Genomic DNA, 20,637 nt, shown 5'->3' on the forward strand with positions numbered 1-20,637 from the left:
AGATATGTTCTGTCAAATCATAAGTAGCCTTACTCAGTGAATTTTACCCTTTCCAAAGTCATTAGGAAAAAAGTGCATTTATCAAAGTATGAGCTAAAACAAAACCAATTGTATTATGCAACATTTCTTTAAAGTGACAGAGGAAAAGAGTGGTACCAGCAAAGGCAGGTGGCTGATAGCTCCACTTGTAAAAACATTATTATAAACAGACCAAGATGTTTTTGGAAAAAAAAAAAACCTTACCAGCTATTTCTTTTTAAAAAGGCACAAATGTTCCTAACTATGTTTCATATTATTACATTTTTATTGTCTGTCATTTACCAAGTTTTCACTGTGTGCCAAGCACTGTAGCAAACACATAAAAACACTATGTTAAGTCCTACAAGAATCATCTGAAACCAGATATCATTACACTCATTTTGCAGATTGGAAACTGAGCCTTAGAAACATTAAAAACTTTGCCAAAGATCACCCAGGATTTGAACCCAAGTTCTTAACCACCATGATAACTTGATCACATTTCTTTCTACCTTTCTTATTTTCAGTAGTTACTATTCATATGGTGCCAGGGGTTTGGCCATTATCATTAAATAATATTAATATGACCTATGCTTTCATTATTTTATGTCCAAGTAAATGATGTTCAACTTTCCTTGCCAATTTTTACAACAAATTTTTGTTTTGCTTTTTATGTTTAATCCAGTAAACATTTCATTTGGGCTTTTCTTGGGCCAACAAAATTACTTAGTTAGATCACCCGAAAGTTCAGTAGTTTTTTCCCTCATTTTCTGAAATATTTTCAACAGGTGCTCAGAAAATATAAAAGAGGTCCAAATTGTTAACAACAACACAAACTTGCTGGGCTTAGCCATCTTTCCATCACTACTACCCACGATTTTTACATCTGTACCTCTAAATGTCTCTTGAATCCATTTCTTTCTCTTGCATTACATGATTTCGATTCCTTATGCATGGAGTACTCAGACTCCTAACTAGTCTGCCTGGTATTTCTTTCCTACACAAAAGTATGTAAATACACAAAAGTATGTAACACATATATTTAATATTTAGTACTTAAAGATAATAATGAGACCTACACCCAGGGATCTACCAACTGGATGAAGGAACAGCCCCAGGAGCTTAGGAGCCTTTATGTGACCTTCCCAGATCACATTCTGTCCCTCTCCCAGAGGTGAACATTGTCCTATATTTTGTATTAATCATTCTATTGCTTCTCAATTTAGTTTTGTCACCTTGTATGTGATTCTTAAGAAATAAATTTTTAGTGTTGCCTCTTTAGAATTCTATTCAAATGGGCTCATCCTGTGCACATTCCTCAGCGATCTGCTTTTTTTCAACACTGTGTTTTGAGATGTATCCACGTTACTGTCTAGCTGTGGTTCACCTACAGTCTCTGCTGATAATATTTCTTTGTATGAACATTTCAAAAAAATGTATCCATGTTATAGGTTATATCCACTTGGGATAATTCTAATATTTTGCTATAATGAACATCCTGCTATGAATATTCTTACACAGGCCTCTGGTGTACACATGCTGGAGTTTCTCTACAGTACATCTGTAACAGCAGATTATGCATGGACTCTTCTGGTAGATAATTCCAAAAGGTTTATACCTTTTATATGTTTATGTGATTTCTCATTCCTCTACAGCAGGGACCCATGGGCCAAATCAAGCCTTCTGCCTGTTTTCACAAATAAAAGTTTATTGGAACTAAGCCACCGATTCATGACATATTACCTGTGGTGGCTTTTGTGAATCTTTGGCACCGCTGTTGTTCCAAGAGAACTTATGAGACTGGAAAGCCTAAAATATTTCCTATCTAGCCCTTTACAGAAACAGGTGCCAATGCCTACTTTGTATCTTTGTAAACAATTGATTTTTCTGACCTTTAAAATCTTTGTCACTTTGGTGCATATGAAATTTCTCATTGTGGCTTAACATGTAAATCCACTAAATTGAATTTAACTAATGACATCTATTATCTTTTCATATGCTTATGAGCTTCTCCTGTTTCTTCTTGTGTAAAATGTTTATTCATGCCTTTTGCCATTTTTTCTATTAGCTTTTGTTGGGTTTTCCCGCCACCTTCTTAAACCATAGGAGTTCTTTTTACATATAGTCAGCAATCATTTTTCAGTGACACATGTTGCAAATAACACAGTCCCTGGCTTATATTTTTGTTTATGGTATGTTTTGCTAAACAAAAACATTTCATTTAAATGCATGTTAAATATCTTAAAGGATGCTTCCATACCCCAACACCAGAACATAAAGATATTCTTGTATTATCTTCTAAAAGTATTTGTTTTAAATATTGCATTTCACAGTTAAGTCTTTATTGCACCTGAATTAATTGTATGGATGAGATGAGGTAAGACTCTGATTTCATTTTTTTCTGCAAAGATTGTCAATTTTCCCAGCATCATATTATTACATTGTTCTTCCTTCTTCCACTGATTTACAATGTCTGTTCTTCCAAAAGTCAGATTCCAGATAGAAAAGGATCTGTGTCCAGAGTCTTTAATTGGTCCAATTTGGTCTAATTGTCTTTCTCTACGACAACACATTGATAATACCTGGTTGTGCAAGTAACTCCACATTGATTATCTCTGTTCTTCCATATATATTTTAGAATTAATTTATTCAAGTCCATGAGAAACCAACTTGGAATCACTTAGAATTTTAGATAAAATTTTAGAGAATTCACTTCTTCATAATATAGGGCCTAAGAATATGGTATATATGTCTCTATATAGGTCTTCTTTAGTATCTTATAATATAATTTTATAATTTCCTTCAGAAAAAGCATGCATATTTTCATAGGTTTTTTGGTAGTGGTGATTGTTGTTATTGTTGATTGGAGGGATATTAGAATGTATTTTTCTGTTTTATTTTAATTACATTTCCTGATTGTTACAGCTACAATCAATCAGAATTGAGTTTTATATTTTGATTTTGCTGCAAATAAACCTGCAAATAAACCTGCAAAACTCTTTTATTGACTTAACATTAGTCAGAAGCAATGACAGTAGCATCTTCAGTTTGTTCTGGACCAGAAAAAGAATGTTTCTTGCATTTCACATTTAGTATAACCTTTATTGTACACTCCTGTGTATGACCTTTTAGGGCTGAGGAAGTTCCATTTTATTCCTAGTTTGCCAAGCATTTTCATCATGAATGAATGTTGAATTCTGTCAAACCCTTTCTTTACTGTTTTATTAATGCAGTTTAATATTTTTTCTCCTTCAGTTAGTGTAATAAATTATAGTAATTGATTTTCTACTATTAAACTAACCATGTATTACCAGGATAAACACTCTAACCCAATCATGAGCATAATTCTGACGAAATTATTTAAAGCAATAGATTTATTGCAAAATATACTTTAGTTTCACCTCAAACGTTTTGTTAAATAATAGTTTTGTTACCATTTAGTTCTAGATATTTATAATCCAATTGTTTTTTTAAATCTATGAGTTCTTTAAAAATGTGTTTTTAAGTGTTTAAATATGTTTTTTTCCCCTAGTTTCATACATGTTATCAATTTCTAACTTTGCTGGACTGTGTTTAAGAAATATGAGGTGTATGATATCAATCTTTTGACATTTGTTGAAGATATTTTTATGCTCTAGAATATAGTCATTCTCATAAAGTTCCCTGTGTGCTTGAAGAGAATATTTATTTTCCAATTGTGGAGTATAATCTCTGAATGTCAAACAGATCAAACTTATTAACTGTACTGCTCCAATCCTCTGTAGCCTTACTGATGTTTTTGTCTACTTGATCTATCAGTTACTGAGAGATATATTATAAGATCTCCTAGTATAATTTGACACTGTATTATTAGAAGTGCATATGAGACTAGAGCAATGATATCTCAGAGGTGAAGTCTTCATCTCCAGGAATGTCCCTTGACTTTAAGTTTAGCTTTCCAGATAATATAATAACTATATCAACTGTTTTGTTTTCCACTAAGTAGTAAACAAACTTTTTTTGCCCTTTGACTTTAAATCTTTATCCAAATATCTTAAGTGTCTGTCCTATAAACTGAATACAGCTGAATATTTGTATTTGTTTTAAAACTCAATCTGACATTTGTTATTTAACTGGAGAACTTAGTTCATTTACATTGATTGTGATTACGAATACATTTGGACTCTTTCTATACTCTGATGTGCTTTCTACTTTATTTCTCTTTCTTAATCACAGAAATGGGTGTTATTGAAACTTCAAAGAAAAGCAAAAGTTTTTTTAATTTTACATAGGCAGGATGTACACACTGCAAAAAGTAAAAAATAAAGAAAAGGAACAGTACTTTTTTAAATGCAATCAAACCTTCCATGTTCATTGTGTTATTGTACACCTGTCGATATTTATTTTATTTTTCACACATTCAATAGATTGGGTATAACGAGCTCTGTACACAAATATAATGCAGACATCTTTTGAGGAGGAAAGCTCTATTGTGTAATAATAGTGAAGGAAATTTCCTTAACATCATGTGATAGATTGGAGAAAAGAGATTAACATCCTAAAATGTAAAATATCAAGACTGCTCTAGTTTTCTGAGCATAAAATAAAAGCACAAAGATGCATTTGAGCACTCAGCACATGCTTATCCTTGACAAATACATCACTAAAATGAAACCAAAGAGTCACACCAAGTTTGAAAGCAAATCTTCATACTCCAAGCTGTTAACGTAAGACATTGTTTTAAGTCACAATTCCAGCATATTTTAAAGTCATTGAGCCTTAGCTCTTTCATGATATAATAACTCTCTGTTGTGTGAAACAAATCATCCTACTCTTGCAGCATCTTAACAAGTGATTAGAAGGTGAATTAGTTAATCAAAGGTCTGCTCATCTATATGTTGTCAAACTAAATTAGGACATAGTTTCACTGAATTAACCCATTGTTTAAATGTTGCATAAATAGAGCCTTAGTTTTAAAATTGAGAACTGGCAGCATTTCTTTTGAAGATTGCCAAGTCTGGAGCTATTAAAGGTTGTCCCATCCTATGGACCTTCCACGTGTGGGTGTCAAAGATCTTTTTTTCTTAATTAAGCTAAAATAGGTTGATGTCTGAATTACTTACTGGTTGCAAATTAAGTGTTTTTGGAAATCGTCCACATCTTCCAGGCCTAGAGGCTAATCCATGGTTCTCCAGATTTATGTAACTCTAGTGGTGAAAGCCGAAGAAGGGTTATCACAAGGGAAGAGGAAAGTGGGCAGTGAGGTGGGTGTTACTGAGCAGGACTTACCGAGTGTCCACTGCAGCATGTGTTGCTGTCATGAACAGTTTCTGTGAACTGTCAAGGCCAGCCCTGTTTCCACATTGGAAGGAGCTTTTAGAAAGTCACCGGTACCCTCGCCTTGCAGAGCTCTCCGGCTTAGTCCCGAACACCCATGCTGATCTGGCCTGTGTTCTCCACCCTACTTCTTTAAGTTCTGGGATCTGTGTAGTTTTCTGAAAATGCCCATATACCACTTTTTAGACCTGATATTCAGCATCATTTTTATTTTTCCACTTTGTTTCTTCCTTCTCCTTTTACTTAACACACATAGTCGCACACACACACACATACACATACACACCTCTTTTGAGCATGTAAAATGTGCTAGGCACTGGGCTAGGTTTGGGAAATTTTGTGGTTAATAAATGAGAAATAATTTGTGTGTTCTCCACCCAGGATGATTTGTTTTTGCAATAGTCCTTCTGCAAAATACCAAGCAGGACCCAGACAGATAGATGTCTTGGGCAAAGGCAGCAATCTGCTCAGTCACATCACATCAGACCTGGAGTATGCAGGTGAAGGACTCCGAATGCAAGAACAATTTTTTACTTGCTCTATGCTAAATACAGCTGCTTATATTTAGTTGCTGGGAATTGTTTTCCTTTTCCCCATTTGGGAAACTATCGTCAATGAAAAATTCAATGGTGAATCATCCAGACCCCACAAGGAGAGTATTGTGCTCCACTGAGGACACCTGTGGAGAGGGCCACCCTGGCAGTTCCCTGCAGAGTGGGTCTGCTGGGCACCCAGCCATCCCCCCAGGTCGGCTCTGACCCAGGTTACAGTAATACTAATGATTTGCTTTAATCCAACCAAAATAAGAGTAGGCAATCTTAAAGCTTTTAAAGAAAAGAAGAAATCTAGTTCTACCTTTGACCCAAGCTATTTTTTTTCAAATATTTAATGTTCAAAGTCACCATGTGCTTATATTTTTATTTCAAACCAGAAAGTCGCCCTTATTGTATTTAATCACCCTCTTATTTTAATTTGCAGACTTGCTTAATAATAAAGCATGTGCTGGACTTTAGCCTAATACATCATGTGTATAATAATATCAGAAACTCTTTTTAAAACTTATTAACTAGGAAATACATAAAATACTGACCTTGTGGGTGAATGTCCTGTGCATCCATTTTTAATCATTATTATGTTGCTAAAGAGTTGCAAGAGTGAGTTTTTAACATGGCTCCTGGGAGGTCATACTAGTCTTTATGGAGCACATTGCTCACAGCTGTGGTAAAACAGCCATCACTAAAAATCACAGCACGTTTTATTCCATGTCAATGACATCACTGGTATAATTTAACTATAATTCACATGTGGGAAGCAGTTGTCTACCAATGTGAAATCATCCTCAAACTGATTCTAAGTGGGTGGAGGTGGGGACTGTAACATAAAGCAATTTTATTATTTTATTTGCATTCATTATTAATGTAATTTTCTAAACATTTTGGATAATATCATCAGAAGCTCTATTTCTCCTCCTATGACAGCTGATATTTTTCAGATACTTCTTAAAGTGGTAATAGGAAGACACCTTTCTATAAGACCACTGTACCGCCTGAGATTCCCCCACTTCAGTTACAAATGTTCTAGTGTTTGTTTCATAAAGAAAGACTCTGTTCAGAAATGTGACAGTGAGGGACTTAATGCCTAAAACCTAAATTGGTGTCCTTCGAGAACCTGATAAGGAATTTGAAATTGTAATGGAAGAATACCAATAACAGGTAGATAATTGTAGGGTACTTAGGTTCTTGTTGCTACAGAGTAAGAAAGAAAGAAATAAGTGGAAAAGGGCCACTATTAAGTCTCTGTTGTCTTATCTCTGATTTTCATTTTCTTCATGATAACTGGAATGTCACCCTATTTGCCCTGTTGGGCAAAATTTCTGATTAATATATAGAATGAAATGAGCCCCAAATTGCTTTTTAATTAATAAGAACTAGCTTCTCCTCGACTTCTTTCATGCAAACAGGAGAAAAAATAAATAAACGTGTTCCCATGGGAGAATATAATCAAGGAGGCAAAGGGGAGGCCTGGGTAAGAGCACCCATCTGCATGGGCTACATTCTGCTCAAGGGGAATATTTGCCCCTAGAAACACAAAGGTTCTACTAGTTCTTCATTTAGACATTCAGCCTGGGCACACAAAGCTCTGATTATATGATAGCTCTGAGGATACAGACATTCAATGAAGTACCACTGACTACTATACCATGACAGGCATCGCTCTAGGCATGGAATTTCAGAGGCACACGGGACCATCTTCCCACTCTGCCAGGAGACTTAGGAGACTTATCTACTGGTAGAGGACATAAGCAGTAAAAAATATAGATACAATGCAAGTTCAGATAATGATAACACAAAGAAGAAAAATAATAGCTTCCCTGGGGGAGGGAGGGAAAGAGGGGAGGCTATTTTGAACCTGTGGTAAGGAAATTTCTCTGGGAGGTAAAATTTGAGCAGAGACCTTAATGAGGCGAGAATGAGCTAGGGCTGGCTGGGGAAGGCCTGAACAGCAAGAGAAACTGTCCTCAGGTGAGAATAACCCTTGTAAGTTCCAGAAATAAAAGGAAGGGGACCAAGTGTGGTGTTGCCAGTTGGAGAGTGGTACAGGATCAGAGCAGAGAGGTGAGAGATAAGGTCAGGGAAGTAAGCAGATTCTGTGACACCTTCTAGACCATGGTGAGAACTTTGGATTTTATTCAAAGTGTCAGAGAAACCATGGGAAAATAGAGACATAGATTTGTACTGCCTGTGGAGAACTGATTATAGGAATTCAAGAGCGGCACTGGAGATTGGGTAAGAGGTTTTTCCACTAATCCAGGTGAAAGGGGATGATAGTTGGCATTGGGTAGTGGGAGTGGAGGTGTGGCGACTGGTGCAAATCAGCACATGTTTTGAAACTAGAGCTGAGAGGTCTTGCTGATGGGGGAGGTGGGTTGTAAAGTGTGAGGGAAAGAGAAGGGTCCAGGACCACTGCTAGTAGTTGCACTAAATGACTGGGTGAAAGGGGTGTTCACACACACCCTGACAAGTACTGTACAAAAACATCCTTAGGAACTTCCTTGTCTTTGGCTTTTACATAAATAAAATTTAAGTGCTTTTTCTTTTGCCTTTAGTACATATAGACAACTGAAGAGTGTGGTCTGTTGAGCTGGTATTTCAGTGCTGGCTGATTGTACAAATGTATTTGTACAGCAGCATTTTCTTTATAGTTATGTATCATATAAATACTGCTTGGCATCACAGAGTGTATTCTCCTTGTCCATGTAAATATATGGGAAAGCATCCCTGTTTTTTCCAAATTTCCATACTGGTCCCAGGCAAACTTGATCACTCAGGATGGAGTCATGGTGTCTTTTTCTGTATTCCATAAAATTTGTCTGTGTTTGACAGGGCTGGGGGAAGACAAAAGAATATGAATCGTACATTCTCGATAAGGGTTTCATCACCCATGGAAAGAAACCAGAAGGAAGCCTACATGGTAACAGGAGAATTTGTTTCCTACAGTTTGAGAGTAGTGATTCTCAAGCTTTGCAGGGGTATATTACGATGAAGAGTCCCAGAAGCCATCTGCAGAATTTCTTCAGTAAGTTGGGAAAGTGGCCAAATAGTCTTTATGTTTATTAAGCCTCCCTTGTGTCTGATGCTTGAGTTATAGTAATCACCCCTAGAGAAACACTATCATCTATAGGTTGTTGCATTTTATCCAGCGCCTTCTATACAGTAGACAGTGGAATCATTTTCAGTTTAAAGTTTTAAAATCAAGTATGAAGGATGATAAATATGTTTTGAAGACTCTGTAACTAAACCTTTTATTCTTTTAAATATCAGAGTTTTAAGAAGCTGATTGCTCAAACTTCAGATCTAATCACATATAAAACACAGCTTAAAGAAATAACTGTAGTTACCAGATATGGATTGCCTTAGGATATTTTAGTTATTGTTAATGGAGGCAAGCACACTATATTTGAGTTATTTTGTAAAAGCTGCTTTTTAACTATATATGTGTGTGTGTGTGTGTGTGTGCTTTTGCCTAGGGCAAAACTTTTAGAAGGAGCTTTTGTGACTGCAGTCAGCATGTTCAAATTATGGACAATTTTGTCTCCAATATTTAATCTTGGATCACAAGAAGTATAATTACAAGATGGAGAACTCTACCCTCACCTTAAGATACTTAGCATGTACTCTCATTAACACTATAGGAAAAGGCCCAAACTATAAGAAAAAAATACAGTACGATTTACTACTCCCTTCATAAGATCACAAATTTCAAGAAAATACTCAACTTCTAATACTATACAATCATTCTGGGACAGACCCAAGGGCATTGAATGTAATTAATTATTCATGTCTCCTTTAACTTCCTATGGTACACTTTCATTAGATGAAATAAAGGTTTTGTTCAAATTCCTATTTTTAAAATATGTCCTGGCTTTTAAAATTTGTACCACTACATTAAATAATTTAATATTCTAGGACAAATTAATCAAATAAATGATTTTTAATAACATTTAAGAAGCATCTGAAAAAAATCAACACACTTTTTATGGATTACTTTCATGTACAGATTCATAAAATCAAAGATGAAAGCTCCTAATATTAGATGATAAGAGAAACTAAAAAATGATTTCACAACTTTTAACACAGGGGAGCTTGAATCTCTAGCATTTTTCTCATAACATTAGAAAATACAGATTTTTATCAGAATTCCAGTAAGTTCATTTTAATAATGTCTATTATATCATTCATATTGGAAACTGTCATGGTGATGGATGGCTTAATAAGTATAAATAAGATAATGAAATTATTATCTTATAACTGGAATTGGGTCTTTGAATGTAAGACAGAGTCTAACCCAAGCATCACTGAGAGGACTTGGGCAGAGTCCTCTAAAGGAAAGCCTCTGAGATGTTCCTGGGGCAATGGACTTGAGTGGCAACCTTTAAAAAAAAGCTGTATAGGAAACCAGAATTCAAAACTAACCAATCTGGGACACTTAAAAAAAAAATTTCTCCTTAGACTACACAAGAGTTAGAAAAGCATAAAAATAGACATTAGCTAATAAACCAAAAGCTAAAAGAAAATTCTGCTACCACATGTAAAGCATCTCTATTATTGGTATTTCATTTCTCTGGGCTTCTTGGATCACATTTATCCCATGCATGGTTCCCTGATTAGGAGCAGCCCTAGGCAAAACAGCAAAGTGAGCAAAACCCATTTCCCTTTTACATCTCTTTCCTCTTCTGATTGCCAACCACCTAGGTTCTCCTGCAAGCCAGATGTACTGCTATAGAACATTGAGTCTAAAATGCCAGAGACATCTTATGCAACAGTTCTGGAGGTGAGGTGTACTGACGTTGCAGAAGAGAACTTGCAGGAGACAGTGACGTGTGAGCACAGTTTGTCTCTCGTGGTTAGATTTCAAGCACCACTTTGATACCTAGGCAGGGACGTCAGCCTTATGTTTATTAAGGTGACTGATTATATACCTGCACAAGATAAATACTCTTTTTTCTAAGCTTGGGTCAACAAGTGAAAAAGAGAGGGAAGGAGAGCAAAGGGAGTGACTGGAGGTGACCACCTGCAAGAATTACCACGCAAGTTTCAGGCGTTCTCATTGACCCCAATCTGCTGACTGGAAACCCTTCCCTTGAGCATTCAGAAAACGTTAGGGACTCTTGCTTCTTCTGACTCCAGGGGAAAGCAGTGTAGTGTAGTGGTTAAGGGGTGCACTGTGGTCAGACCGACTGGGTTTGAAGCCTACTCCACCATAAGCAGATTGTTTAGCACCTCCATTCCTCAGATGCCTTAGCTGGTAACATGGGGATGACGCTCTATAGGGTAGCTGTAAGAAATGAACGAGTTCATTCATGTGGAATATTCAGACAGTAGTAAGAACAGTGACAGCTTGACAAATATTGGATGTCACCATCTGTGGAGTTGCAAGTGTCTTTCTTCCACTTTGCCACATAACCAAAAAAGAGACATTTCTGATCCTTGTGAGGGTGTTGAATGGAGGAAGAAAAGTCTGTGAGAAAGAGATTAAAGAATTACAGAAAGAGGAAAGCGAAGGAACACTTCTGACAATAGCTTCTATTTTCAAAAGCAGAAAAGCCCAAATAGCAGCAAGAGAGCAGGAGGCAGTTATTTATGTGGGCTGTAAAGATGAAGGCTCTGACTGAAAAGGGTATTCAAGTCGGAAACAACTGCAGTGGGAGTGGAGCAGGATGCCTGGCAGACATGGTTGTGCCTGAGGAAGCCAATAAGCAAGGTGCCTTGAAAACTTCTACATGCTCCATATCAGTATTTCGGTGGAAATATTTTTGGATGTGTGCATAACACATTAACATAACAGAAATGTGCAGAGCTTTGGAAAACTTGAGATTTTAGCAGGAAAGTATTCTATCTTTACTGTGACAGAAGAACAAGGTCATGTTGAAACTGACCCCTATAACTGAAATTCTTCTTCGTTCTATATTTGAAAATACTTATACAGATCAATATTGTGACCACTGTAGCTTGATAGCTTGGATTTAGGAACAGAGCAGAGATTCTAATGCAGGGAACTTGATTTTGAAAGTATTCATGACCAAGTCACTTAATACTTTGATAGCCAGACCTGGGCAAAAATCAAATAAAATGTGTAACAGGATGAAACTATAAATAAAAGCAAGAACTAACTCATTTAGGAGTGCTCTTGGTTTGGAAATGCAAATTACCTTTTAAAATAGTGTATGGGCCAACTGTTCATCCAAGAAATGGGAGAAAAAATATTCTGCAGAAAAGTTCCCAGGAGGGATATATGAGTCTTTTTAGTAAATATGCCTAATGATTCTTTTAACCTCACGGCATAAATCACAACAAACTTGAGTTATGCAGTAGCTTTTTGAGATGGCATAATAAAATTCCTATTAAAATTAGCAGAGTGTGTATAGCATGCTGTGATAACACATAGGTTAAGGGCCTATATTTATGCTTCAAAACAAAAGATTTTTTTGTTTTCCATTTAAAAATTAAGTGTTATATTCCTCATTTTATTCAGGACAAATAGTTGAGGATTTACTTAATCCCAAGATTCCACTGGTCAATAATCTCAGCAGAACATTTTTGTAGTTAACTCCCTTTATCTTCCTGAATAATGAAAAGGAAACGGCAACTTGGGAGTTAAGTAACAGTAACTAGAATCTATGTGAGGCTTTGTAGTTTCACAATACTGCATACAGCCAGTGTCATTGTCCCCCTGCTCTACAGGTGAGGACAAGGCAGCAGAACATGGTCGCATCATTCAGTAAGCTAGTTCAGGGCTTCTGAGCCCCTTGCCAGGCTTCTGAGCACCTTGTGTCCTCTACAACAAATTCTCAAGAACTTGGATTTCTGCATTTCTGACAGAGTAGGTTATTTTTATGTTGAGATTCCCTGTGGGGCTTTCATGTTGCCGCTGGCTACAGAAAAAAAATTTAACTGAGCAGAGATTGGAAGAAGAGGAGAGAGTGTCCTGAGGACCTTCCTGAAAGAATCCATTGCTGGGAAGGACACTGACCACCGTGGAGACTGTGAGGAACAATCACAGCCACCCTGAGCCTTCACTCATTCTCCTCCCCGGCCTCGGGGCTTAGAGCTCCCAGCAGCTCCAGCTAGACAGAGGTGATTTCCAGGGTATCCAGTTTTGTTCACAGTATGAGTTTCCGTCAGAGCACATGTTATTCCTGCGAGGGGAAGGAGAGGGAAGGTGACTTGAGAAATGAGTACAACAAAAGATAGCATATGTTTAATTTGTGGATAAGTAAGTGTTCCAATAACATTATTTTCAATTCAAGTAATAATTGCACAGTTGGCCAAGTTGGGAGAAACAGATGGATGGCTATTTTCATTTTTCTAAATATCTTCTTAAGAGTTAAGACGTGTTTCTAGCAAGAGTTCTGTAAAGTAAGATTCTATTCCCCTGCTCTTTAAGTGAAGCATTGCTTTTCTGTGTATGTGTGTGAGAGAAGAGGAAGTTGTCTATTTCTTCTAAAATGCCTTAATGAATAGGAAAAGATATTGTCTGGTTACAAAATACAGCAACATTTGCTTTGGGATTATCTGGGGATTTTTGTACTTTTCTTCCTCTGCCTTATCTCTCTTTGCTTTACACACTTCACACTTACACAAACTGTGTCATTCACTGTAATGATAAAGCAAGTACTGAGTGTTTAGCTTTCATTCTTGTCCTTAGATGTTAAAACTGACAGCTTAGCACCTCTCTTACTCTTTACGGGTGAGTCATTACCCTTGTGAACACGCAAGATAAGAAAGTCTCACACTTGCCAGAGGGAGAAAAAAAACAGGAAAACTGAAGAGAGCACTCTGGCTGGGTTATACTAACCACAGCATGGATGGTAGGAGGCGCTGAGAATGGATGGACTTGCCATTCACCACCACAAAGTTATAAATGAGAAACTGTCTGGTGTGACTTAGGTGACTTATAATACACAGTCAGTTTTCAACTACCCACTTAGCAGCGTAAACCTCTGAGTAGAGAAATCCCACACTTCATCTCATTTTAATTCAAATGTTAAAAGACCTCCATTCAAAATGAATCTACCTCACACTCAATCCTTAAGATTAGTTAAAACCCAGATGTCACTACAGTATGTGTGTGTGTGTGTGTGTGTGTGTACAAAGAAACTACATTATGAGAGTATCAGGAAATTCAGTGGCACATTAGGGCTGTTTCTGGGTCACTGTTATTCATTGATAAATTTGGAGAGATTAAAAAGAATTTTATGTTCCCCTTCCTCCTCTATTACAGACCATCTTTCTTGGCATTCTGCCTTCACTCCTACTATCTACATATGACAAAAGCAGCTGCACAGGGCTGTGAGGGACCTCAGAAACATTCAGTCCTTGCTTGCTCAGGAGATACCCTGGTGGAAGTTTTCTGTGCTCCATGAAGGGTTTCAGAAGTCTGTGAAAGTAGCACACAGATTTAATGTTCCCATATAGGACCAGTTCCTTTTTCTATTGACTGCATGGTTCAAAATACACTGAGAGGGAGAACAGCCATATTTAACGTGTGCTACATCCTTTCCATGTCAACATACTTTGCTCTGTCAACAACCCTGTGAAGTTTCAAGTCAGCATAAGCCACACCCATAAAACATCCTCTGCTAATTGATTCCCAATGATGATTACTTTAATGTGGAACAAGAATTTAAAGACGCTTGCAAAGCAATCTGTGTGAAGAAATCTCCTAGATGCATTTCTCCCCCGTTTTTACAGTGGCCTTGCCCATATTTAATCTGACAGTACTGTGGTTTAGTGACTACCTTTCAAGAATCTTTCCCAAGCTTCAAATTCATTATCATAAAAATGAAGTTACTTTCTGGTTGCACTCATATTTGGTTTACACAATATTTAATTTACCTGTGTAAGTATAGCTATAAACAAGTCTGGAACTACTGTGGTTCAACATCTGACTGGTAGGTGCAAACATGCAAAGGGTGTATTATTGAAGGGCTGGTAGCCTCTAGATTTCAGATAGTCCTGGGCATTAGTCAATAAACCTCACAGAGGTAACAGACAGGCACAGCTAATCCAATGAACTGATAAATGAAAATCATGTAAGAGAGTGTTTATTGTGTACCCAATTTACACAAAAATACTCAGATGGAGAAACTGAGATACTAAAAATCAGACTAAATTAAGTAACATCACATATCTGCTAAAACCTCAAAGGATATACAGGATGCATGGTTGTGTGGAAATTCTAAGCACTATCTAGGAAGTAGTAGAGTGAAAATGGCCAATTAACATTGCAGGGAATACTGGATGTGCTGGGAGTGCATTGGAGGGATAGTTAAAACAGGACTAAAGGAAGCCTTTGCCCAAAGAAGGATACTTAAGCTGCAGTGCAAATCAACCAGGTGGAGGTGGTGGGGGGCAGAGAGTGATCTGGACAGAGGGACCAGCAGTTGAAGGAGGGCCAAGGGCAAGGAGCCCAGCATGGGAAGAGAATTGTCAGTAGTTCCTAGAAGAAAAGGGAGATGATTAAATAAAATGACTTAGAGAGGTAAATACCGGAACAGAGGTCAAACACACACAATAAAGCCTGCATATTCACACTGAAGAATTTAAACTTTCCCCTGAGGACAAAAGGAATGAGGCACTTAAGTGACAGGCTCGGATTTGAGTTTTTGGGATACACTCATCTGCTTTGTGGAGAAAGGATTGGCATGCCAGATCAGAAAGAGGCCGTGGCAGTCCAAGCATGAGATGCTGGTGGTCTGAGTTTGCATAGCGTCTAGGGAGATAGAGAGGCGCTAGTCAATCAAGACTTGCTAATTGATTGAACATAGAGCTGCTGGTGAAAATGAGGAAATGGTAAGGTGAATCAGGCTTATGGGGCAGCCATCATCTGGTCTTACGGAGGTGTCATTCCTTGAGATACTGAGCTCAGGAGGATAAGGAGTAAGGTGCCACAATGGTGAGATTTAATTCTAGATATGCTACATTTGAACATCCAGTCTGATTTAACCTGTGGTGGTTCAATATATGAGTCTAGAGTTTAGAAGAAAGATCTGGGCTAGATATGGATATGGGTATAAATAGAATTCACAGAAGATGAAATACTATAAGGAGAGTGGGGAACAGGAAGAGAAATAAGCCAAACCTCCCCTAAATGGTAGCCAATTTCTGACTATCATGGCCACACAGGTGATGTGTCCACCAACAAGCCCCTCTCATGTCACCAAGTTTATACACAATGGCATGTGTATAATGGCATATCTCTTCTTTTTAAAAACTCTAATGCACTAGCCTGATTTTCCTTATACAATATAGCTTGGGAGACTGAGCTGGAAAACACACAGCATGAGTGTGGTATGCCTTGACCACTCCCAAGTAGGCAAAATGCTCATTCAAAACTGAGGTGCCATTGTTATATTTCCTAATTGTACATCATCAAAAAAGGTGGTGGAGTTGATGGGAATGGCAACTGGAAAAAAGATGAGATATCTCAAGTGATGTTCTCCACCTTTAAATTCTTTTCTCTCCCCTGTGAACGGATTGCTTACAAGGTGATTTGCTACAGTGCAAATCAGTGGGCCTTAGCCTTCCAGTCTCAACTTCAGCAGCCATTTCCACTCAGTGATGAGCAGTTCAAGCAGCCTCAACCCAGTTTTTGCCACAAACATGTTAGTTACTTTCTCTGGATCTATATCCTCACCCACAGGTGGAGGATGGTCCCAGATGATCTCTGAGGTCTCCATCAGTCCAACATCCTGTGATCCCATTCACCTGCAAGAGTCAGTCAGGCACAGACTTCACTGGGAAGCCCTGTAGGCCTGAATCTGCCCCCCACCCCCAACCACTCCCCGCTCCTGTTGAGGAGGCAGGCAAGTGTTTGCCTGATAGCATCTCTTCAGGGATTTGTCATCACTCAAAGCCCAGGTGGACCGTGGTGCCTGTATTAGTTTTGTCTTCCAAGGTCCTAGTTTTCATTTTGCTTTAAAATATTGCTGTGGCTCCTTTTATGATTCCTAGCTAGTGCTTGCAGTCTGTGACTGCCATCGCAATTGATTAGGTCATTTCCCCCCAGCTCTATTCAGTGTACGAGGCTGGCTATTTGTAACTCAATATACCATTTCCAGTACTGCAACTTTTACATTTTATTACTATTTTTATTTTTTGAGCTGACGTATGGAAAAAAACACTGACCAGCGTTAATGTTAAGAGAACCATATTTTCATTGAGGTCCTTATTTCATCTGTGGATGGTAGGATAATTTATATATATATTTTTTTTATTTAGAATTGAAAGGTTTCCTGACGGAGCGAACTTTACTCCCCTTAAGATCCCCAAAATACGTCCAGCTCCAAGAGCTGGCCTAATCGGCTCACATGTTAACTCACTCTCTCTTTCTTTTCAGCTCCTCTGATTCGTTTCCCAGGACGTAGTGAAGACTTCTGGCCCTAGGGACTGGAAAACGCAACTGGACCTTCTACAATCTCGGCTCCACTCTCTCCCGCGCTCGCACGGGGGCTGGAACCCGGCTGCGGTCACGTGGGCGCTGCGCCAGCCTTCCGGCCAATGGCCGCGCGTCGGCCCCGCACGCCCCGCCTCCCGCCTCGGCCGCGCCGGGACCTCGCGCAGCGCCGCGGGGAGGGCGCGAAAGTTTCTGCTGCGGGCTGCGCCGGGCTCCGCAAGCCGCTGCGCGTGCTGGCCGCTCTGCTGCGCACTGTGTCTCCCTTCGCTGCTCCAGGGCGGCGGGGGTTAGAAGAAAGGCGCTTACCCGAGCGCGCGAGAGGAGTGCTCGGGCGGCCGCTCTGGGCTGAAGTTCGTGCCGGGCCGAGCGCGCGCCGGCCACCGAGCCTAAGGCCGCAGGACCGCGATGGGCGCGCCGAGGCTCCGCGCGCCCGTCGCGGCGCTGGGGCTGCTGCTGTGTGCGGCACTGGGGCGCACGGGCCGGGCCGAGGGCGGCGGCCACGGGGCTCGGGGGCAGCCTCCCGGGGGCGCCGCCGAGCGCCTGTGCCCCGCTCCCTGCCGCTGCCTCGGCGGCCTCCTGGACTGTAGTCGCCAGAGGCTGGCGCGCCTGCCGGAGCCGCTCCCGCCCTGGGTCGCTCGGCTGTGAGTATTCTCCGGGCGCTGGGTGCGCAGCGCTGTATCCGGGGCCGCTCCCCTGGCCCACGCCTCGAGCGGAGCTCGGGGTGGACGGAAAGGAGAGGACTGGGCCTCAGTCTCCCTCCCGCGGTGCCTCGCGGGCCGCCCAGGTGGGCCTTTGGCGAGCCTGCCGGGCCGCAGGTGGGCGAGGGGAGCAGCCGCTGACAGCTCCTGCGGGCGGAGGCAGAGTTGTGCGCCTCGAGCTCGCCCCCGGGTTCAAACGCGCGCCCCTGCCCGGCCAGGGTGGGAGAAGTGGCCACCTGCGTGTTACCGGAGTCTGCATTTCTCCCGAGTGTATATGATCCTGGGGCTCAACTCTAGCTGCGACCTGGTTCAGGCCCTTTTCCAATTCCCCACCAGTAACTGAACGCGCACCTTTCCCTTGGGAAGCCCCCTCCACACAGATCGGCCACTGTTCAGTATGTAGCAGACACTCCTCTGTTCTTCCTCCTGCGCTTAATTTCTCACTAGGAAACTCCATAAATCCCCTTCCTCCACCAAATTGTAACCCATCCTCGTTCCGTTAAGAAGTTGGTAAGACTTAGCAGTAGATGAGGAAGGGAAAAACTATAGTTTTCAGTACCATAGTCGTGATTTCTGTGGCCTCTCAGCAAGTCCGGATAGTTGAGGAGAGAGCGGCTGGGTGCTGTTACGTAAGTTTTTGGATGTTAGCTGTGAAGTCTGAAAACCTGAAATCACTGCCAACTGCGTGGAAGAACAAGGAAGAAAATCTAGTTCAGTTGGAAAGGCTGATTCTTTCTAAATGTCATCTGTAATTCTCTCTCAGCCCTAGTTTTCCTAAAATTGGAGACTCGTGAAAATGTAAACAATCAAAACTGTGTTTCTTTTTTTTTTTTTAAATTATGTTTAAAAGAAAGAAAGGGCGGTCCATCCTCAATCTTTAGATTTGGGCCTACTAGAATTGCAATAGAAATGCTAAGTTCTTAAAACAATTCTGTAGTCTATATCCTAACGTCCTAATAATACTAGTAGGAAGTTTGGTCAAGATAGTTTAAGGAATTGTGTTTGTAAGTCATTGTGCTCATCAGAATCTTTATTTGTGAATTGTAGAATTGTTGACCACCAAAAGCATATGTGTTAATAAACCTTAGTTTAATAAAAAGTAGAATTCAGTCGATATTTAATCTCTTATAATGGGAAGTCTTATGTAGTGGTTTTTATTACAATTGAAGGAGATAAGGGCTTTAAGCTAAAGCAGGAAGACTTTCAATTAGTTGTGGCTAATTCTGTTCAGTTGCCTCTTGTGGAGGTCACGCTGCCTTATTCATGAAATGTGAATGGCTCTATTGACAACATATGGAAACGGACACTTGAATAATTGGAGGTGAACACCTATGAATAATAGAGGGATGAGAAAGAAAATTAATATAGTGCTTCCTGGGGTATGTTTAGAAATGCTTGGATCGTTCACCAAGTTTAATTTACATTCAGTAGTTTCTCAATGTCAAGTGGCCTATTGGATCTTGCCAGTGTACAGTATATTTTTTGTGTGTGAATTTGGATGTTTAAAAAAAGTACTACTTTTAATTAGAAATAGAGTTAAACCAAGAGGGGTTTGATACCTATTTAAACGTTGTCTTAAAAGAAGCTGACCTAATTAGGATTTTGTTTTGTAGATAATTTGGTGGCACACTAAAAACAAATTACAGTTTATTTGGTTAGCACAATCTTCAATTACATTTCCGCCAGCAGTAAATTGTCTCAGTAGAAGTCCACATTCCTTAAATGTATGTGAAAATAAGTTCCACTTGTATAAATAAGCACTAGGTCTGTTGTCAGAAGCCCCACTGTGATCACTCATTGGACTCCTCTGTCATTCTTGTACTTGTGTGACTTTTAACCAACTTTGTAGTTGTCACCAAACCATGTGTTCTAAATTCTTTATTGTAAATGTTTCTTTTGTGCCTAAAGCTCTAGAGGGCTCCTCTCTCTGCCTTTGAAAGGAGCAGAAAAACACATGGAATTGGGAATTGAGCTGTAACTTCTGTTACTTGGAGTTTGTAATAGGAGGCATAAGCTAGCTGCTACTTAAATTTTACATAATTAGAAAAACTTTAGAGTAGACTGTTGCACAGTTTAGAAATAAGTGGAAAAATGCATATCGTTCTTCCCCCTATGTTCCTTTTCTTTAGATAATAAAGATAGCAAAAATTTGCTTTAGGACTAGTTTAGGAAAGCACTGTTCAAAGTTTGCTGTCTATCTTTTGTTGAATTTGCAAATTTAAAAAAAAAACCTTCCTATACCTGTGTATGTATTTTTTCCACTTCATTCAGTTGTTATTTATTGACATAGAAATTCCATGTGTGAAAAGTTCAATAGTTTGAGCCCTGAAATAATGCTGTAGCTCTCTTTGCAAAAAGAAAGTTCTAATACTCTAATAAAAGTGACTCTTGAAACAGTAACTATTTGGAGCATTGCTTACAACTGCCTTTAAGGGCAAACTTACATTTTCATCCAGAGTGTGTACTTACACAGTTCTGAACCTAAAGAGTAGTGCTTGTTAGAATGTGTTACTTAGTCACAAAAGGCGAAGGTTGCTCAATTGCCAAGGAGAGCTTCAAGTATTATTAAAATCTCACTGGAATCTCAGAATTATTTCTTATCGCATGGAAGTGTTTGAGTTAGCTGGGCTCAGGCTAAAGTCTGAAGGGT

The 20,637-nt window shown here is 39.3% G+C and overlaps 1 protein-coding gene and 1 long non-coding RNA gene across 3 annotated transcripts in view; one reads left to right on the forward strand and one right to left on the reverse strand.

Moving 5' to 3' along the window:
• Window positions 1-14,578: 14,578 nt before the first annotated feature.
• On the reverse strand, window positions 14,579-17,363 carry LOC108390464 (uncharacterized). The gene is made up of 3 exons (XR_005054177.2): window positions 17,216-17,363; window positions 16,531-16,601; window positions 14,579-15,333 (listed from the first exon to the last, which is right to left on the reverse strand). It is a non-coding gene; the product is annotated as an uncharacterized lncRNA (long non-coding RNA).
• A 61-nt stretch (window positions 17,364-17,424) lies between these two features.
• LRIG3 (leucine rich repeats and immunoglobulin like domains 3) overlaps window positions 17,425-20,637 on the forward strand; it is a 44,786-nt gene continuing 41,573 nt past the window's right edge. Inside the window, exon 1 of one of the 2 annotated variants that reach the window (XM_017649495.3) lies at window positions 17,425-17,930. In XM_017649495.3, coding sequence (XP_017504984.2) covers window positions 17,695-17,930 — 236 coding nt within the window. In that variant the 5' untranslated portion in view covers window positions 17,425-17,694. The remainder of the gene's footprint in view (window positions 17,931-20,637) is intronic. The other variant, XM_036992279.2, reaches the window with a different exon arrangement.

This window comes from Manis javanica, chromosome 10 (assembly GCF_040802235.1).
Source record: "Manis javanica isolate MJ-LG chromosome 10, MJ_LKY, whole genome shotgun sequence".
NCBI lineage: Eukaryota > Metazoa > Chordata > Mammalia > Pholidota > Manidae > Manis > Manis javanica.